At 43.7% G+C, this 21,294-nt stretch overlaps 1 protein-coding gene across 8 annotated transcripts in view; it reads left to right on the plus strand.

Moving 5' to 3' along the window:
• The window catches only part of CAMK2G (calcium/calmodulin dependent protein kinase II gamma), a 563,068-nt gene that overhangs the window by 480,046 nt on the left and 61,728 nt on the right, over positions 1-21,294 (plus strand). For 4 of the 8 annotated variants that reach the window (XM_030203383.1, XM_030203382.1, XM_030203384.1 and 1 more), the window contains 3 exons: positions 6,536-6,580; positions 6,981-7,029; positions 10,106-10,210. In XM_030203383.1, the coding sequence (XP_030059243.1) occupies positions 6,536-6,580; positions 6,981-7,029; positions 10,106-10,210 (199 nt within the window). The remainder of the gene's footprint in view (positions 1-6,535; positions 6,581-6,980; positions 7,030-10,105; positions 10,211-21,294) is intronic. The other 4 variants (XM_030203385.1, XM_030203387.1, XM_030203388.1 and 1 more) reach the window with 1 other exon arrangement.

The raw sequence follows: 21,294 nt of genomic DNA on the forward strand, positions 1-21,294 counted from the left end.
AAAACAGCATAGTAAGCCCTGCAAAAGAAAACACCCCATTACAGACATCAATGGTATCTTCCCCCTCTATACTTCCTGGGTTTTCCTTGCTTGGACTGTTCTGTGGGGAATGTGGAATGCTTCTTGTGCTGTGCCTGTCTTGTGTTTGCTTGAAATCTTTGTCCATGGTGATTAAGTGGTTGTCAGTGGTTCTCATCATCTTTGTTTGTTTTTGCCTTGGGGAAGGTAGGGGCAAATCATCTTACTCCCATAACAAACACCAGACCAGAAGTTCCAGGTGTTAAAGGGACATTCTCAGGTTGAATAAACTGGAAAGCTGAAAATTGGTGGTCTTTGGTTTTATTAAATCTGATGATTAAAGTTTCCATGCAGGTCTGGTTTCCAGGTTATTTATAGTGAATATTCAGGGTATTTGGCTGTATTAGGTCTGACAGCCAGATTAATTTGCACATTTCAGCTTCTATAAAATCAGACCCATTTGGGGACCTTGAGGATTAGTACTAGTACCTTTGATTTATAACCATGTTAAAGCAGCCAAGAATGGCTTGTCCTAGTCAGGATCATCCCGTGGGCTGTGTAAGTGGTGTGGTACACAGGGTGTAAGGGAAATGGGAGCGTGAAAGTCGCTTCATGTCCATTGTCTCCTTTGCAGTGCCCATGGTGCAGTAGGCTGGGCGAGGCACTATGGGAGTGTCACACGTGGCATGATTCTGGCTTAGGATGCTCCTGGTCCTAGTTAAGCAGCTGATTTTTAGTGGCTGCATCCCTCCTTCTTCAGTTTACATCATCTCTGCCAGCTCATGGTTTTGAGTAGATGCCAGCCCTTCTAATGTGGCTTGAAAGGCATTGTTAAAATGACAGTCAAAAGATTGAAAGATATAAAAGATGGTTGCAGGTGATTCATGTTTGGGATGTTTTGGCCCATCAGTTTCCTCCTCCTTTTAGACTTCCAGATCAATCAGAATTGGTCTCACTGGAGCTATGACAATGTTAGCCTCATTTGCAGTTGCCTGGTTCCAACACCCCCTTTTTCTAGGCCAGCTTTTAAATTCCTGGTTTTACAGCACCGATTGTGTCTCTTTAACCCTTAGAGAACGCAAGAGTGAAACAGTCTATCCATTGTGAGCTTGGAGCCAGGTGATACCACTGCCATAGAGGGGTGGGGGAATGTAACTGTTTTTGCCAGCTCATGGTAGCACAGGTTGGGACTGCAGGTTCCCATTCAGAACTTCTCTGCGGGTGACCAGCCAGTGATTAGATCAGTGGGTATTGTTCATCCGTCTGTTCTCTTGCACTACAGAAATGAAAGCCAAATTTGGGGTCAGAGTGGCACCAACAGGCAAGAAGGACACACAAGGGAGAAATAGGGTTGCAGTGTGCTTAACTCCTACAGACAGGGGCAGCCCATGGAGATATGGGGCCTCATTTGCATAAGACAGCAGGAGCTGAAAAGCAAGACAAAAAAGTGGGGCCATGTGCAGAAAATACTATCACTCAATGGTAGGGCCAGCTCTGCCTCCAGATGGGAAGTGTGATGTCAGCCTCACATTCAGTGGCACATAGGCTTTTATTTGCTGGTGCCGTGACTGAGATAAAGCGTTCTGCATTTTGGGAATAATGGAGTGAGCTAGTTGTCCTCTCTAGCCATTATATAATATAAGTGGCACTAGAAGGCTCAGCTTTGTAGAAGGACCCTTTCAACTGTAGAAGCAACAGAACAATAGAATAAAATGCCTAGGTGAGAGGGAGGAAGTGTATTTAAGGAGCTAAGGGTAGAAAGAGATGTCTTACTGTAATGTAAGATCTGGGATTTTTTTTTTGGTGGGGGGGGGGGGGGTAGTTAGCAGAGCCTAGTTGCAGCAATACAGGTGGCATACATTGAGTTGTCATACTACTGTATGCAACAGCTTGATGTTTGGTTCAAGATACTTGATAAGTTATTCAGTTAACTTTACCTGGATGAACTTATCCACACTTATGGAGTACCTTTCGCCACTCCTAACTTTAACCAATATGTGAGCTGCTAATTTGAAAAGGAAATATTTGTCCAGGCAAGTTTTAAAGTTACCTGGACAAATCTTTGAAATACTTGCCCCTAAGTGTCTGCCAACAACTGGCCTAGGATATAGTTAGGAGAGTTGCATGATGTGAGGCTAGAGCTTGCAAGGTTATGACAGTCTGAGAAGACCCTTTTTGTGCTTTATGATGAAGGAACCTGTGCATTTGTCAATCTGGGGTGCCCAGCTCCTCATTGCTGCTTCCTTCCATGGGACACTTCCATTTATTCAGGGCAATTCATAATTCTCTGAAACCTATTGCTAGTGTCCACAAGGGTCTGGCTCTCTACACCTCATCACTAATCTCAAAACCACAACACTTAGGAAATTATGAATGTCCTGGTCTGGAGACTAAGCAACTATAAGCTACTAAGGATAAAGACAAAGGCCCTTCCTCCTCCCCTCAAACACATGTAATTACTACTACTACTACTATTTAACATTTCTAGAGCGCTACAAAGTGTACGCAGCACTGTACAAACACAGAAGAAAGACAGTCCCTGCTCAAAGAGCTTACAATCTAATAGACAAAAAGTAAAGCATTTAAATTTAAAGTATTTAAGCAGTCAAGCTTAAATGCATTTGTCTTATTAGAGGCTGGGCCAAAAAAAAAAAATAGGGCAGACGATCTGCAAGATCCAATGTAGTAAAAGCAAAAGAGTAGATCTGAAGAAAATCTTGTATTAAAAAAAAATTGTTCACTACAATAGATAAAAGAACCAGATGCCCATTTCTGAAGCCCTTTGGAAACAATTATCAATACATGACATAGGATATCCCTTTTTTTTAGTCTCTTTTTCATATCAGAAGATCTTTTATTATATGTCACAGTATCTGAGCACCATCTTTTCATGCACAGAAACTGGGTGGAGTTGTGTATAGTGATGCAGATGGATCAAACACATAGGCTGAGAAGTGACTCAGAAAATGTGTTTGATCTGTCTGCATCACTTTACAGAACTCCATCCAGAGCTAATTTCAGCTAACAGGTTTTTCAGTTGGGACAAATGTGGAAAAGATCAACAAAAGACAATATAAATATGGAAACCATGTTAAGCAGTGGGGAGAGGGCGATTTCCCCAATACAGAATAGGGAATATTATATTATAATCTCTAAATGTGAACTTAACTGAGAAGACAGTTTAAGGTCTTTCTTTTAGCCCTACTCCATCATACAATGCTTTTTAATGTTAAGGTGAACCTTTTTAAATTTGTTCGAACATTGAAAATTATTGTGATTATGGTTGTATTTTTTATTCCTTTTTCTTGTTCTTTGTTGAATTGTTATATATTAAAAGCCTCATAAAAAAATTGAAAATTGTTTTTCAAAAAATAACTCTACTAATATAGATATGTCCATTGTTAAGAGAAATAGCAAGTGGCAGCTGCCCAGCATCACCCTCCCCCTAATAAAGATGTATGAAATGTTTCTTAATGACACCTCCATGTATGTTACTAAAAGAAACTCAGAAATGACCCTACCCCCTCCATCCAAAAAAAAATTAAAGGACTGTTAGATATAGGAAGGGCAGTTCCTCACACAAACGGAATTAGACTATTTAGAAGTTAAGAACCCTGTCTTACCAATGACCTATGTACCAGTGGCGTAGCCAGACAGCCAGTTTTGGGTGGGCCTGAGCCCAAAGTGGGTGGGCACAAAATTTTCTCTGCTCCGCCCTCCCTCCACCACTATACCCACCATTTCTCCCTCCTCTCCACCCCTATGTCTACCATTTCTCCCCCTCCCCACCTATCCCCTCTGTATGCAGCATGTGTCCCTCCCCTCCACCTCATACACAGCCAAGACTTCTCCCTTCCTCACCCCTCTGCCCCTTTGCTGCATCTCTCCCTTTTTCCCCGTGCATCTCCCTCACCCACCAACCAAGCCTCATCTTTCCATATTCCCTGCCCCCTGTGCAGCATCTTTCTTTCCATCTTCCCTTCCCCCTGTGCAGCTGCTGTGTCCCCCGTCTTCCCTCCCCCATGCGACATCTTCCCCCCCCCCCCCCCCCCCCCCGTGCAGCTGCAGCATCTCACCCTCCTTGCAGGCCCGCCCAGCAGCAGTGTTCCTGACGGCGATTCTACTCGCAGGCTCCGCTCGCAGTCGCAGCGATTCCCACACACTGCCTGCCGGCTGCCACTCAACAATCTCCTTGCGCTACTAAGCGCTAACCCAGAAGTCTCTCCTGCAGAGGAGAGACTTCCGGGTTAGCGCTTAGTAGCGCAAGGAGATTGAGCGGCAGCCAGCACTGGCAGGCAGCGTGTGGGAACCGCTGCGACTGCGAGCGGAGCCTGCGACTGGAATTGCCGTCAGGAACTTTGCTGCTGGGTGGGCCTGACCCGAAATTGGGTATGCCCACCCGGGCCCGCCTGTGGCTACGCCCCTGCTATGTACTCCCAAAGATCCACAAGTGTTTGAAATCACCTCCAGGTAGACCAGTTATTTCTGCTATACGATCAGTACTAGAACTGCTTTCCGTATTCACAAATACATTTTTAAGGCCCTTTGTTAAACTAATTCCATCTTGCGTTCATGGTTCAGCAGATATGATTACCATACTGAGAACCGCTAGATGCACTGGACATGTTATCTTAGATATGTTTGATGTGGAGTCATCATACACCAGCTTAACCACAACAAGAAGCAAGGCAGAGGGACTTTCTGTTGAGAGTACATACAGAATTTGTTGTCAAATTGGCATCTATTGCACTGACTAAGAATTATTTTTCTTTTAATGGGTGTTTTTATCAACAAGTTAAGGGGACAGCAATGGGAGACAGTATGGCACCCTCTTTGGTAAATTTATACATAGGGATTTTTAAGAAGAAATATTTTTTACAGTATATAAGTATGATAAGAATGTAATCTTATGGAAGAGATATATTGGCAACATCCTTATGATCTGGGATGGCAAGAGGATCTTCAAGAATTTCATGTATAGCTTAACAATTTAGATAAGAATTCATTATGATAAAAAAAAAACAATGCTGTGTCATTCCTAGACATAAATATTGGCATTCAGGATGGAGTTTAGGACAGATATTTATCATAAACCAACAGATGTAAATAAGTTGTTGGATTTTAGAAGCAATCAGCATAGATCCTTAAAATCAAACTTACCGTATAGTCAGTTTCTGTGCTTGAAATGATTATGCTCAGATACTATGACATATAATAAAAGATCTTATGATATGAAAAAGAGAATCAAAGAAATGAGATACTCTGTCATGTATTGATAATTTTTTTTGAAAGGGCTTCAAAAATAGGCACCTGGTTTTTTATCGATTGTAGTGAATAAAATTCTTTTAAATATTAAGATTTTCTTCAGATCTGCTCCTTTGCTTTTACCTTATTAGAAACTGGAGACAGGTTGCTTGCAACTCATCCACACCATACAGAAATTAATGTGAAATCAATGTGGCTGCAACTGTTGTGTCTGTCCTAGGCCCAAACTTAGTATGGCGGTATTTTGTATAAATGAAGGGGAGTTTTCTCCAAGCTGGGCCTTTGGCTTCTTGCACATTTCCTTTTAGTGCATATTTCCCCACCCTAAGAAATAAATTAGTTCCATTATAGTGTGTGTGTGTATAATTGTGTTACCTTGGTGTGTGAGGTTGTGTGATGTTACTATGAACGAGTTTGTTGTCAACATATTAGTGACAACTGACAGGGTTAAAAGAGTGTGGGTTGGTAGACTGTTTGGAGCTGCAGAGTTAACCAGTTACAGAAGGGAAACCTTTTGTCCATTTGTAGTGTTGAACTCGCATGCCAAGACAGCATGGTATTTATAGTCCCAGATTTAGCCCAATGGAATCAGTATTGCAGGTCCAATAATGCCGCAGGATAGGGTTGACAGAATTTCAGGACTAGCCCAAGATCTCATTCCTGGACCTGGGTAGCTCTGGCACTTTTAAATAGGCTCATATACTTGCAGATTAGCATGCGTATGTTCACATTTCAGAGTATGCTTGTTTGTATGTGCAAATAAGCTCACTATGTAGCGTGAACTCACACATGTCAGCGTGATTATGCACGCACTAATGTGTACAGATGCTTTTGTACCTGGTTATGAGCTGCTGTGTGTATCTGTAGGACCTTTATGTATGCAGACTTGGAGTGTGACAATACCTGTGTATATCCTTGTATGTTGACTGTGTGTTGTATGTTGGTCTGCTTGTTTGTGCGAGTTGAGTGTGACTTTGTAGTCCCAAGTTTAAACATGTTGTGTATGCCCCTGTCTGTGTGTTAGTGTTGCTGTGTAAATACACAGGTGTATGAGTCTGTATGTATATGAACATCTGTGTACGTGTGCTTGTTATTTTGTCAGTGGACTTGTATATATATATATCTGTAGGCATATGTGTGTAATATACAGTTTGTTGCAGTGTTTTCTTTAACACTGCTGATAAGAAATATTTAAGTTGAATGTTTATTTACATATTTCCTCCTCTCTTCTCTCCCTCCTCCTTTTTTTAAGGAACCACAAACAACTGTTGTCCATAATGCAACTGATGGCATTAAGGTAAGTGCACGCCGCACTTAATCATGGAAAGCAAAATATTTTCCTGCCAAACTTCCACACTTTATTCCAGACTTTTAGTGACCCGACCTCCCCCCCACCCCCCCAGCACCTCTCTCCATGTCTACGTCTTTCCCCTCTGTGCTGAAAACCGATAAGGATCTCTGTGTCTGTCCCTTTGTGTTGCATTCCCAGGCACCTCCTTCCACATAACCATTTCCCTGTTGGTGATGGATCCCCCCAGTCCCAGGGTCCTCTCTCTACCTCTACTTCTATCTCCCTTCCCTCTGGGCAGTAAACTCCTAGGTATGTAAATGATAACAAAATCACAGGAGGGACTGTATCTATCCTCAAAACTTTCTTGCAAAATTCATTGACTAATGTCCTCTCTTTGACATTTTAGGGGTCAACTGAGAGCTGCAACACCACCACTGAGGATGAAGATGTGAAAGGTAAGTATGCATCCTGAGCTAGTTAGCCCTGAATACTGTGATAGTATAAGCAATGGAAGGGCTATTCATAGTACCCTCCTTCTTTTTCTCTGCTTTGCTTTAAATTGTGATACACAAGACACAGATCCCGCTTGACTAGGCAAGGTTATAGTGATTACCACTCAAATCCCATGTTAAGTGAAATTAAAAGGTCTCTAGTATGAGACTTTTTCTGAGATTGAGATTTTTCTGAGTGGATTTTTTGATTTTGAACCTCAACCATCAGAATCCACTTATAGTCTAATATATAGAAATGGGTAGGGGTTTTTCTTTCCAGCCATCTCTTAAGACATTGATTTTCTATAAGAAGACTAAAGTTCATGCAAGAAATTGATTCTCATTTTACTGCCATTGAGGATTTGGCTGCATGGGGAACGGAGAATGCTAAATGTTCACAGGATGAGAGAGGGTTCCAAGAACTGGTCTTTGCTTGTGGCTCAGGGCTCGACCATACCCATGTTTTCTATGTTCTTTAGAAACACGTGTGTGCACCATTGAGTTAAGGAGAGAGACCCTAGGTTGATAAACCCTGATGCTCTTGGGGTAGGAAAAGAGTGTGACAAGGCTGTAGCTAGAACCAGAAGGATGCTAGGATGCATAGGGAGAGGCATAACCAACAGAAGAAAGGTAGTGGTCATGCCTCTGTTCATGTCATTGGTAAAATCTCATCTAGAATGCTATGTTAGTTCTGGAGACTATTTCTCAGAAAGGATAGACAGGTTAACAGCATTCTGTAGAAAGCGTAACAAAATGGTGTACAGTCTGCATCAGAAGTCATGAAGTGAGACTCGGGGATCTAAATATGTGTACCCTAGAGGAGAGGTGAATCAGAGGGATAAAATGAAGATATTTAAATACTAAAAGGTGTTGCTGCAGTTCTAGAATTAGGGGGTTACATTAGAACGTTCTGAGTGGATAAACATAGGGACACTATCGGAAGAACTTTTTTTTCACATGAAGGGTGGTGGGTGCCTGGGTTGCTCTCCTACAGGAGATGGCAGAGACAGAAGTGATAGCCTTCTGAACAGCATGTGATAAGCAGAGAGGATCCCTGGTGGCAAGAGGATGGAAATGAGGTACTGGGAAACACCTGGCTACAGCCCAAAACAGCAAGATAGCATTGGGGGTAACCTGTGTGAATCGGCCTTTGCAACTCTGACAGGCAGTGGTAGGATTTTGATGGGTTAGGGGAGGGACATTGGGTAGAAAGATATGGTAATGTCTGAATATCTATTCAAAGTGGGCAAATCGTTGTTGGGCAACCATTTTGGTCTTTATCTGCCATCATTTACTATACTATCAAATGCATTTCTGTCACCAACACTGTACTGAAGTGAACCAAGAAGATTTACATGTGGGTCATAAGCTATCATGGTTCTGGGAAAACAAGCCTTAGAACTTGGAAGAGGCAAGTTGCAATGTGCAACCTGCGAGACACAGCTGCAGTTGTGTAATTTTAAGATGTAGAAATTCCTGGGGGCTGTGGGCATGAAGAGTGATGCTGTTTTTCTGTTTGGTCCTGTGATTCTTCTGTAACTCCTAAGTAGGAAGCAGTAGTTTGGAAAGAGCTTATAAATGGAAATCAACAGATTCTAGTGATAGATAAAGCTAGTGGAAAGATTAGAAGCTTAAAATGTGTACGCAGGGTAAAGCAAATGGTTCAGGTTTGAAAACATGTTTGTGTTCCTCTCACCTTCCTGCCCCTGAGGATGTGGCTTTTGTAATGGTGTGTAACAAAGGAGGGTTCATAGTAGAAGGGTCCAACAACTTTATTAGGCACAAGTAATTCACAAAAAGCAATACTACTAGCTGAGCCTTAGTCGTACACAAAGCATGAAACATCTTGGTTCCTCTGTGATGCGCCCTCAAGCCTTTGGAATATGGGCTTAGTCTAGCAGCCAGTGGCTGTGCCACCTCACCCTGGGTCTAATAAACAGTATTCAGGCCCAAGTACTAACAGGCATGGGAGGGTCACACTGTCTTTCTCTGGGTACAGATACCTCTTCTAGTACTGACTGGCTTTCTCAGAGTATGCACTGGGGTTTCCATGTCTATGTGCAGGGATCTCTCCCCTGAGAGTCCAAGACGCTCTTCTACCTCTGCTTAACAGTGACAGTTCCTAACTACCACTGAAAACACAATAAATGAACAGCCTACAACAGTGGCATAGCCCCCTCCCCCATGATAATGGGTGCAGGAGAAGAGACTCCCCCTTCGTCCCAACCCCTCGCCTGGCCTTTGGCAGCCAGCCCTTAGCCCATCAAAACTTAAAAATGTCAGACTGCAGCAAACGTAACTTACTTTTTTAAAAGTTGCCATGTCACTTCCCAATGGCTTTCACCAAAACAGCACTTACCTTGCCCCAACAACCAGGGAAATTATGGGCTGCTGACCACCTGCTGCTGAACTGAAGTCTCACCTGGCTGTTACCACAAGACTTCAGCCCTTCAGTGAAAGGAAAGGCACAGATGCATGTCTCTAGCTGTTGGGGCAGGGTGAATATTGTTGTTGGTAAAAGTCAGAAGGAGGCGTCAAAGCAACTTTTTGGAAGTAAGTTTTGTTTGGTATGCTCTGCCCCCGCCACCCCCTTTTAGAGGCTGCATGGGCAAAATAAATGCTACTGGCCTACAATTAACAAATCAGAACTTTTACATTCCAGGTGTGACCAGCTTAGTTCTCTGTATTTCTCTGATGTATCATGCAGTTCTTTTATCACCATCCCCCTCCCCCCCCCCCCCCCCCAAACCAAATCTGTCATTCTATCCCCTGTTTGGCTATGTCTGCCCTTGCATGGGAGTCTCATCCACTGACTAAGGTTAAAAGCGGTACAGATGTAAAACGAGAGGACTGTAGGGTGAGCAAGACAAGAGGTGTCAGACAGACCTGTCATTGTGTGCTGCCTCTCCTTATTCTGATGAGCTGGATATGTTTGAGAAGTGTCTTCCTTTTTTGTTGTCCATTGGTTTCGTTTTTATTTTTATTTTATTGACTATAACAAAGGGTTTGTTTTGTTTTTAATTCCTTGCATGGTTGCCAGCGCCCCCTCTCTGCCCCGGAGATGGGTCCTCGCTGCTGCAAGAGTCCAGTCAGAGTGAGAGCACAGCACAGACTGAGTCTGCACCTGCTCTCTATTTCTCGTCCAGTAAGTTCCACAGCCCTCTCCTGCCTTCTAGCATTCCCCCTCCCTCACCCCCAGTTTCCTGTAACTTGCTTTTTATTAGAAGTAGGCTAACATATAACAAACATAACCTCTTACCGTATGTGTCTTGCATTTGGAAAAAAAGTGATTTTGATTTTTTTTGTCAGACTGGCTTGAAATTAAGGAAATGAAAACAGCATGTTCATTTCTGAAGTGCAGGGAGCTCTATGATGTTAACTGCTTCATTGAGGGGGAGGGGCAGCTCAATCTCTGAAGATATGGTGAATCATGGAGTCATTTTGAGGAGTGCTGTCATTCAATGTTACACACATAGGCCATGTGTTAGAGCTTTCTATGGAAAACCAGTAGAGTCTTCTGTTGCATACAGGATAGTTCCCCTGTAATTGTTTGGCAAGCCTCAGTTAATTGTTTTCTGCCTTACCAACAGACATGTCATTTCTACTGCTCTACTTATTCATCAGAGGTAGATTTCTTTCTTGTATGTTTCTGCCCATCTTAGTTCCTTTTTTGTTGAGTTTTACTTTTTTGCTTATTTTTGATGTTCTTTTAGGCAAGTCCATCTTGTTCCATGGTGTCTGACAAGCCATCAGTCATGATTTACTCCTTTTGTTTTCTGAGCATCTGCTTATTAATGTTGGAATAAATTTATTTTAATGTTAAATCCCGTGTTTGGTGTGAGAGTTACTGGGAAACCCATTGCCATCAGCCTTGATTTATTAACACTGGCCTTCTTATCACTATACTAGACTCCTCCACCAGGAGGTAAACGTTTCCATGAGTCATCTTTTCTTTGGGATTTTTTTGCTTTTTAATTCCTCCTCCTTTTGAGTATCTAATTTATCTGACAATGGCAGAAAAGACCACCAAGTACATTCAAAGCATTGTCAGACTAGGCAAAAGATGTCCAGAAACAACCAACCATGTGATCTGCTGCCGATACCTCAGAAAGGAAAATGATCCATCCCGCTACACATGCTGCCAAAATCATCAGGATCTAGAAAATAAGTAAAAATTTTCCTTCAGCCTTCCAAGATGTGGCCGAGTCTTTAAAACAAAAAAACAGCAAAAGCACCTTTGAAGCACAGGGGCCATGGAACTAATAAAGAAGGTAACAGTTCCTTTGGTGCTCAATAAAGAATGACATGGTTACGGTTACCACAGTAAACCATGGTAAATCCACAGTAATGGTAACACTGCAAACGGAATTACCGCAAAAACAAAGTTTTTACCACCCCATGGGAACAGTAAAAACCTTTTTACCGTGGTAAAAAAAAAAGTCCTTTGCTCACTTCCCATCCTCCTCCCCGCAGGTTTTTCACCTCTTTTTACCTACTGCTATATGTTCGTGCAGCCTGTCAGCAATTCACAATGGCCTGCCTTGTGCCGCATCCCACCCTTTCTACTGCAACTTCCCGTTTTGACTGCTAAACAGGAAGTTGCTTTAGAGAGGGTGAGACATGGCGGAAGGAAGGCCATGGAACCAGCCTGTGTGAATCGCTACCTGGCCACAAGAGCATGTAAGTTACAAGTAGAAAGTAGAAAAAAATGCCAGATCCAAGGGGAGGAGGTCCAGAAAGGAGAGAGGTTGTTGGCTGGACCCATAGGGAGAGGGGGAGATGCTGGAGGGAGGGGAGGGGTACTGGACCCTTTGGGGGGGGAGGGAAGGGAGGGGTACTGGACTCATGGAAGGAGGGGAAGGGAAGGGGGTACTGGATCTATGGGAGGAGGGGAGCTGGAGAGAAGGGATAAAGGTGTTGGACCGATGTGAGGAGGAGGAGGAGGGAGCTGGAGAGGGAAGGAAGAGAGGTTAGAGACCCATGGGAGGAGTGGGGGAGCTGAAGGGAATGAAAACAGGTGCTGGACCTGCAGTAGGGAGGAGGGAACAAGCTGGAGGGAGTGAAAAAGACGTTCTGGACCTGCAGTAGGGAGGAGGGAAGGGACAGGAAATAGATGCCACACCAAGGGGATGAAGGAAGATGGACTCAAATACTGAACCCACATCGGGATGGAGGGCAGGCAGGTGAGCCAGATGTGGGGAAAGGGGGGAGAGATAGGGAAAGAAGCTTGGTGGGGTTGGGGAGAGAGAGAGACATTGGTGTGAAAGAGGAAGAGAGGGGAGAAGCTTGGACACTGGAAGGTAGCAAACAGAGGGGAAATGATGTGAATGGGGGGCATAGGGACAGGGACAAAAAGGGGAGATGCTGCATGGGGATGGTATATGGATACAGAGGGGAGATGTTAGTCATGGGGGAGAGCAGGGAAATGGGGGCATAGGGATATAGAGGAGGGGTGATGTTTGACACAGGGGGAGATGATATGGACATAGAGAAGTGATGATAGATGCAGGGATAGGAGAGATAATGGACTGGGAAGTATAGAGACAAAAAAATGGATGCTGAACATGGGTAATGATAGGGGCACAGAGATGGAAGATGGAGAGAGAAGAGATGTCAAATGGACAGGAGACTCTGGTGAGTGAGTTAAGAAAAGACACAGGGAAGCAGAAACCAAAGCCTGTGACAAATGTGATTTTAAAAAATAAAATGACCAGACAACAAAAGTTAGAAAAAATAATATTATTTTCTATTTTGTATTAGAGTATGTCAGATTTGAAATGTACACCTTGCCAGAGCAGGTGTTAGACATGACTGGGGGGCAGAAATTTGGGAGGGAATCCCAAAGCCCACTACCAGGCTGCACTTTCTTCAGCTTCCAGCAGACTTGGGGTTCTCTCTGTTCAGCAGCCAAGGGCAGTTGCCGTAGCCATACTCCCCTAACACCATTCCTGGCATGTGCCATCTTTATATTTTGCACAGTACAGGAGTAAATGCATCTCTTTCTATATCTCTGGTGTTTTACTACATAACTGTTCGAGGCTTATGGGGATGAGGTTGGGATGGGGGCAGAACTCACAGGGATGGGGACACACTGGTATTCTCTAGTGCTGAATCCTAAAGATAGGCTTAAAGAAAGAGGGATCTTCATAAGTGGTCCTTGAGTCAGAGTGTAGCAAACAGAATCTTCTTTCAGTGTGGAACCCCAAGACAGATGTTTTGCTCCAGATGATAACAGAAAACCACAAGCTCTAGAAAGCAAACTGGCATTATATGCCTTCCATTTCATTTATTTGGGTTTAGATTTATTTGTAGGCCATTCCAATTCCAAGCTCAAGGCATACAAATATTGCACTTCAGATATTTCCTTGATCCATATAGCTTACAATCCATTTGTACTTGATATATTGGAGTGTGAAATGACCTGCCCAAGCTTACAGAGAGTTAAGTGAGAGAATTAGAATTTGAACCCTGACTTCCCCAGTTCTCAGCCTGCTGATCTGACATCTAGATTAGTCCTCCACTTCTGTACATGCATCCTTAGATAGCTCTAGTAGTAGAAATCTTGTTGAAACTCAGAAGGGACAGGACACTGATTTTCATAACCCTCTTGTGGCCAGGACAAATTTGATTTCAAATTTCCCAGGATTTATCCATCAGGACACACATCAGCTTGGATCATTTTTCAATCTTATAAGTACATAAGTATTGCCATATTGGGACAGACCGAAGTTCCATCAAGCCCAGCATCCTGTTTCCAACAGTGGCTAATCCAAGTTACAAGTACCTGGCAAGAAAACAGTACAATACATTTTTTGCAGCTTATCCTAGAAATAAGCAATGGATTTTCCCCAAGCCATCCAAACCTTTTTTAAACTCCGCTAAGCTAACTGCTTTTACTACATTCTCTGGTAAAGACTTTCAGAGTTTAATTACACGTTGAGAGAAGAAATATTTTCTCCGATTCGTTTTAAATTTACTACTTTGTAGCTTCATTGTGTGCCCCCCTAGTCCTAGTATTTTTGGAAAGAGTAAACAAGCGATTCACGTCTACCCGTTCCACTCCACTCATTATTTTATAGACCTCTAGCATATCTCCCCTCAGCCATCTTCTCCAAACCGAAGAGCCCTAGCCACTTTAGCCTTTCCTCATACGGAAGTCGCCCCATCCCCTTTATCATTTTCATCGCCCTTCTCTGTACTTTTTCTAATTCCACTGTGTCTTTTTTGAGATGCAGTAACCAGAATTGAACATATTTGAGGTGTGGTCGCACCATGGAGCAATACAAAGGCATTATGACTTGCTCATTTTGTTTTCCATTCCTTTCCTAATAATACCTAACATTCTGTTTGCTTTCTTAGTCGCCGTCGCACACTGAGCAGAGGGTTTCAACATATCATCAACGATGATGCCTAGATCCATTTCCTGGTCGGTGACTCCTAATGTGCAACCTTGCATTACGTATCTATAGTTCGGGTTCCTCTTTCCCACATACATCACTTTGCACCTGTTCACATTAAACGTCATCTGCCATTTAGATGCCCAGTCTTCCAATCTCATAAGATCCTCTTGTAATTTTTCATAATCCTCTTGCGATTTAACAACTTCGATTAACTTTGTGTCATCAGCAAATTTAATTACTCACTAGTTACTTCCATCTCTAGATCATTTATAAATATGTGAAAGAGCTGCGGTCCCAGCACAGACCCCTGGGGAACCGCACTAACTACCTTTCTCCATTGAGAATACTGACCATTTAACCCTACTCTCTGTTTTCTATCTTTTAACCAGTTTTTATGTTTGAATGTTTTTATTGGTGAAAAGTGTCTCAAATAGAAAAGGGCAATACAAACACAACTTCAATACTATTCACCAAGCTGTGCATTTTATATATCCCCTCTAATACCCCTCCCCCCCCTTTTAATCCACAATTGGACACTCCTATCCCATGAGTCTCCAACTTCCTCTGGAGTCTTTCATGCGGTACTTTGTCAAATGCTTTTTGAAAATCCAGATACACAATATCGACTGGCTCACCTTTATCCACGTTTGTTCACCCCTTCAAAGAAATGTAATAGATTGGTGACGCAAGATTTCCCTTCACTAGATCCATGTTGGCTTTGTCTCATTAATCAATGCTTTTGAATATGCTCTGTAATTTTATTCTTTATAATAGTCTCTACCATTTCACCTCATCAGTTTTGAATACCGTTTCTGGAACCGGTATCTCTCCCAAATCTTCCTTGGTGAAGACCGAAGCAAAGAATTCATTTAATCTCTCCGCTATGGCTTTGTCTTCCCTGAGTGCCCCTTTTACACCTCAGTAATGAAAATGATAAGATCCCAATGTTCAATCTTTTGTCGTCATTGCTTAGATGCTGAAAGTGAACTGATAGGTTATTTGGTCTCGCCAGTGTAATATCTCAAGTGCTTCTGGCTTTTAGAAAGGAGTCTATTAGATCATACAATTTCAAATGGAGAAACTTTGTTGCCTGATATGCTGGCAGATCTCTGCATTCATTCTCCTGTCTCGCATAAAAGCTGAAGATATTTTTTGTGTTTCAAAGTCTTGTCTTGAGATGTACTCTATAAGGATTCCACATATTGCAGTTGGCACATATTGTGGAAAAAGAAGACCAAGTTACTAATAGTACTTCCTTGTTGTCTATATCAGACCGGTCCAGACTAATGGGTTGTGTCCATCCACCAGCGGAAGGAGACAGAGAAAATCGTTCCAAGTAAACCACTCCTTAAGGGTATCGTGCAGCCTGGTAGCTCCTGTCCCAGATTCTTCTGGTGACAGTGGATCCAGGGGTTTGCTGGTAGCCATGTTAGGGCTAGTTTTAGATTATACTCAGTGGTCCTGAGTTCCTCATCTGCCAGCTAGGGTGATATCCAGTGACCCTGGTTCCCTCCCCTACCTCCCCTGGCTGTCTTTCTAGCAGGGTGATGGTTGATTATGGCATGGAGTGGGGGTTGTTCTCTTCTGTGGTGGTGGGTATATCTGAATTTCTGCCTCTGAGGTAAGCCTTTATTTATTCCTGTCACTAGTGATGAAGGTTGTTTACAAAAAAAAAAGGAAGAAGAAACTTTTTGGTTCCCCCCCCCCCCCCCCCCCCTCCTTTTCTGCCTCTGAGGTAAACCTTTATTTATTCCTGTTACTAGTGAAGAAGACTGTTAAAAACAAAAAAAGAATAAACTTTGTTTTTCCTTCTTTCTCTTGCCTGTTACCTGATTTATTTTCCCGCCTTTGGCAATGTATTCTAGGGGGCCGCTTGCGAAGTTTATTTGAATTTCGCTGGCCGGCGTCTGATTCTGATCTTGGACCCTTCCGAGCTGGTACCAGTTGCTTTGATTTTTTTTTTGTGGGGCACAGCTCGTGTCTGGATCACGAAACTCAGTTGTTTTTCTCCTCTTCACGGTCCTAGACAGCGGCTGGTTCAGAGGGCGGCCCCATTGCTGGAACTTGTACCCTTGCAGTTCGGAGGTCTTAATCTGCCATTTCCAAAAGTGGGGGAAGTCTCTTGCTGGCTCCGTTTGGCTGCAGGCTCTGTCTTTTTAGTCCAGGGCTATTTTTTCATTCCTGTCAGCGGCTGTTGGTCAGTTCTTTTTCAGACTGTCCGGTCTCTGCTGCTTCAGGCATCTTGCTGGAGACGCCTGCTATTTGATTCTTGTTTTGGCAGTAGTTTTTCCTCCCTTCCTTAGGGAGGTTCTGGTTCTCTCGTACCCATGGATCCCTCCTGTCTGCTCTGGTTTGTCTGAAGGGTACTGTCCTTCTGGCGGAGGTCCAAGTTGCCCTTGATGTGCAACTGCTAGCTCAAATCCCTCTTCTGAGTACCCTCGGGAGCGCCATTCTTGCCAGTCTTTTGCTTGGACTCAGCTCACAGTCTCTTTATGGGAATGTGCCTTTTTAGGACTAGTTTGCCACAGCTCTTCCTTGCATTCCCTTGCTTTCGGGTGGGAATTTTAGCCTGGCAAAGGCGGATTTTGCCTTTTCTAGTTTCAGGCGCCTCTCTCCTGGTACATTTGGCACTCCTTCCTTTTTCTGTAAGAGGCGCAGTTCTTTCCTGCTGAGCAGATCTATTGCTGTGCATCTGGATTATTGTCTCTTAGCTCTATGCTTTTATCTACTTTTCTACAGGGAAGTGGCTCTGTTCTTGGAAGTGGCTGTGTTCTAGGTGTGGAGTTTGACTCTCCCTTAGCTGGTTTTTCCTCAGTTTGTTGTTAGTGGCCAGCTTCCTCTTTGTTCCTGACCAGGCGAGACTTGTTTCTTCCTCACTGCCTTACGGCTGCATTTTGCTCCCTATGGTCTGAGTATTCCAGATCTGTGGTGCTTACCTCCCTCTTGGCAGGAGTTCTTGCTCTACATTGACTGCTGCTCCATCTCGATTGCCTAGGAGGGTGGTCATTGTGGCTCAAGAGACCTCTTGGGGGCCAAGAGTGTCTCTTGGGGCACGGGCTTTCTCTTCTTGTAGTTTTAGCTCCTCTGGGCCAGGGGAGTGCAGCGCCAAATCTGCATTTCCACAAGTTGTGCTCCTTTCTTGTTGACCTCCTGGCAGCACCTTCTTCTCTGGCTGTTCCCCGGGGCTTTGTCTATGCATGCTTCATGTTGAGCACAGCTCCATCACTGCATGTTGAGCACAGCTCCATCACTGAATGTTGAGCACGGCTCCATCGCTGCATGTTGAGCACAGCTCCATCGCTGCATGTTGAGCACGGCTTCATTATTCCATGCAGTTCCACCGTGTTGGACACAGTTCCATAGTTCCAGGTTGGCTTTAACTCCATCGCTGTATGTTGAGGACAGCTCTGTCATGGCATGTTGAGTGAAGTTCCTTCGCTGCTTATTCTGCAACCTTTCATCTCTGCATGTTGAACGCAGCTCCATTGTCACATATTGAGTGTAGTTCTTTCTCTGCAGGTCTTAGTGTGGGGCGCAGTCCTGTATCTGCATGTAGAACACAGCTCTGTGTCTGCCTGTGGAACGCAGCTCCTTGTCTGTGTGTGGCATGCAGCTCTCTCTTTGCGTATGGAACGCAGCTCCACCACCTGTTGAGTGTAGCTCCATCTCTGTGTGTTTAGCACAACTCTTCTCTGTAGATTGGGTGCAGTTCCAGGGTGGTATGTGGAGCACAGCTCTGTGATTGCAGGTGCTGCACAGCTTCATGTCTGCGTAGGAAGCATAGCTCCTTGGCATGTGGAGCACTGCTCCTTACCGGTGTCAGGAGCGCAGCTCCTTGTTTGCGTGTGGAAAGTAGCTCCTTGTCTGCGTTTTATACACAGTTCCATTGCTACCGCAGCTTCAGTTCTGCAAGTACCTCTAACATCCAGCTCTTTCAGTGGGGCACTGCTCATCCTCTGTCTGTTACTCTCAGCTTCTTCTCTGCTTCTTCAGTGCATTTCTATCTTTGCCAGAGGTGTGCAACTCTTTCTCTGCCCATGGTGTGTGGCTCAGTTTGTGTGCTTTGAGTGCAAATCCATTTGTTCTCGCTGAGCATGAACACTACTCTGCCTGATGAGCACAGCTTCGTTTCTGTCCCTTGAGCACAGTTCAGTCTCTGACTGTGGAGCGTATTTTCACCTTTGCCTGTTGGGCACTGTTTCACCTTATCAGTCAACCCCAGCTCTTTTCTTTATTTTCTTTACAGTAACTTCTCGGCAGCTGTGGCATACCGCAGTTTAGATTGCTAGACAAGGCTGTCTTGTCTCCTGTTAGCTACCATTCCTGTGGCACCTTTTCTTGCCGTAGCCTCTTGGTGGCTGGCGAGAAGCTTCTCCATTGCTGGAGTTTGAATTCGTCTCTGCTCCTTTTAGTGTGACTCTCGACTCTTTCTTTTTGTCTCCTTTTGTTCTCTTGACTCTGTTCTTTCATCCCTAAGTCCAGAGTGAGCTGGTTGAGGAGTACGCTTTTTCTACGGTTGTACCCTGGTATGCTGCTGCCCTTTTCTTCATCGTTCTCCTGGAAAGACTAGTGCTCCAGTTAGTTGGTTCTCTCGACTCTGGAGTCTCTTCTTGTTCTGTGGAGTTTGATTTTCTCACTAAGCGCAGGTCTGGGTGGTTCCTGGGCCTTGCTTCCTTTCTTCTATGAAGTATGGTGTACTGTTTGGGGTTATGTACTCCTAGTACTTGTTAGGATCGCTTCATCCGTCCATCTTGTACTCAAGGCAGACCGGCAGGTTTGGGAGTTAGTCTTTATCCTGCCAGGGTTCGGAGAAGTGGATCCTGGTCTAGGAGAGACAGTTGTTCTCCTTGTTACTTGGAAACGACTGTTGCCTTCCTTCCTTCCAAGGGGGGTCCTTTGGCATGAGTATCTTTTGCTGCTTCTTTTGCTACTCTCAGGACAGGGGTATGTAATTTTTTTCTTTTCCTCAGGATGTTTATTTTACGTCCTACGGCTTCAGTTCCTTTTCTAGTGTCTAACTCTGTTCCATTTTGGTAGCCTGGTGGTTCAAATATTCGAATCCTTTTCTGCTGATCTGTTTTTGCTGTGTGTATAGCTTTGTTGATTTTTCAACCTTCTGCATTCTTCTTTTCTCCCCTCCCTCTTTGGGACACGGCTTTGTTACATCCCATTAGTCTGGACTGGTCTGGTGTAGATGACAAGGAAGGAAAAATTACGTTCTTACCTGATAATTTTCTTTCCTTTAATCATACCAGACCAGTCCAGATGCCCTCCCTGTCCGAAGTCTATCAGAGTGTTGTTTCCTTTAGGTATCCCTGGCTGTTCCACAATGCTTCAGTACAGTGGGATGTCCTACAGCACTGGCTACTTCATCTTCTCTATTCAATCTCCTGCCACTTGCTGTTGTGCCAGCTCTGTATGACTTCTGTTACTTGGGATCACGGAGTTCTTTCCCCAGATTCAGGGGTAGGTCTCTATGTGCTTGGGCAAGCTCAGTATGGACCATTCCCTCCCGCTTACTTTACTGTGAGGGGAGGTTGCAGTTGCCTTTTTGCCAAGAGTTTGCCTGTTTGGTATTAACTGTGTTTTCTTCTAGACTTCAGAGCTCCATTGCTTGGCTATTCAAAATACTGAACATTCCAGGCTGCACGGTACCCTAAGGGGCGGTTTCCTTGGAACTATTTTCTCTGTCTCCTTCCGCTGGTAGATGGACACAACTCATTAATCTGGACTAGTCTGGTATGATTAAAGGAAAGAAAATTATCAGGTAAGAACATAATTTTTCCATTTAGAACAAATTCTAGAAAATATTTCTTCACTCAACATTAAACTATGGAATTCATTGGCAGAGAATCTAGTAAAAGCAGCTTAACATTTAAAATAGATTTTGATACGTTCCTAGATGAAATGTCCATAATCCATTATCCAGATGGACTTTGTGAAATCCACTGCTTATTCCTGGGATAAGTAGCATAAAATCTGTTTTACACTTTTGGGATCTTGACAGGCACTTGTGTCCTGGATTGGCCACTTTTGGAAGCAGGATACTAGGGAAGACTGACAGCAATATACTTTATGTTCCTTCTAGAACCCACCTACTGTCATGAGACCTTAATATGGTTTTCACTCAGCTGATGAGTCCCTTATGACCTCTGGCCTGGAAGGTGTTTTGTATATGTGGCAGTCGCTTCAGTTTGCAAGTTGGAGAGATTGTCTTTGTAGCCTTATCTAATATGAAATTTCAGCACAAATGTGTGGTGTTATATGTGTGCTCCAACCTTTTGCTTGAGGTCATGATGGACTTCCACTTTGGTTACTTAACCAACCTTTCAATATTTTTGCCACAGCTGCATGCATCCAACAAAGATAAATAAGCTCTGTACCCTTTTATTTGTATGAGAACTGTCTCCTATCTGGAGCAGAAGAAAAAACTTAGAAAGCCTGTACAGCTAGCTCTTTCCTTTTCTCCAACAAGCCTGCCATTGCTTGTTGAAAAGAACACCAATTGGAGGTCAGATTGCATATGCTTCACTTACATCCAGTCAGGCTTGGTCTTAAAAGGACATATAAAGACCTATAAAGTCAGAATCAAGGATTCATGGGTGGTCCATTTGAAGTCAGCCTTTGAAGGGATTTCAAAAGGTGCAATATAGAATTTAGTCCAGAACCGGACATTCCATTTTTTACATACTGGCAAGCTGTTCTTCAAGATCATGTTGAGAGTTAAAGCAGTAGCGGCAAAGGTTGTTATCTTTTATTTAAGGTTGTCTTCATTTTAAGAAAATAATGGAAATGCTAACCTATCAAAAGTTGTGCTCTGCTGGCGCGC

Source organism: Microcaecilia unicolor, chromosome 5 (genome assembly GCF_901765095.1).
Source record: "Microcaecilia unicolor chromosome 5, aMicUni1.1, whole genome shotgun sequence".
NCBI lineage: Eukaryota > Metazoa > Chordata > Amphibia > Gymnophiona > Siphonopidae > Microcaecilia > Microcaecilia unicolor.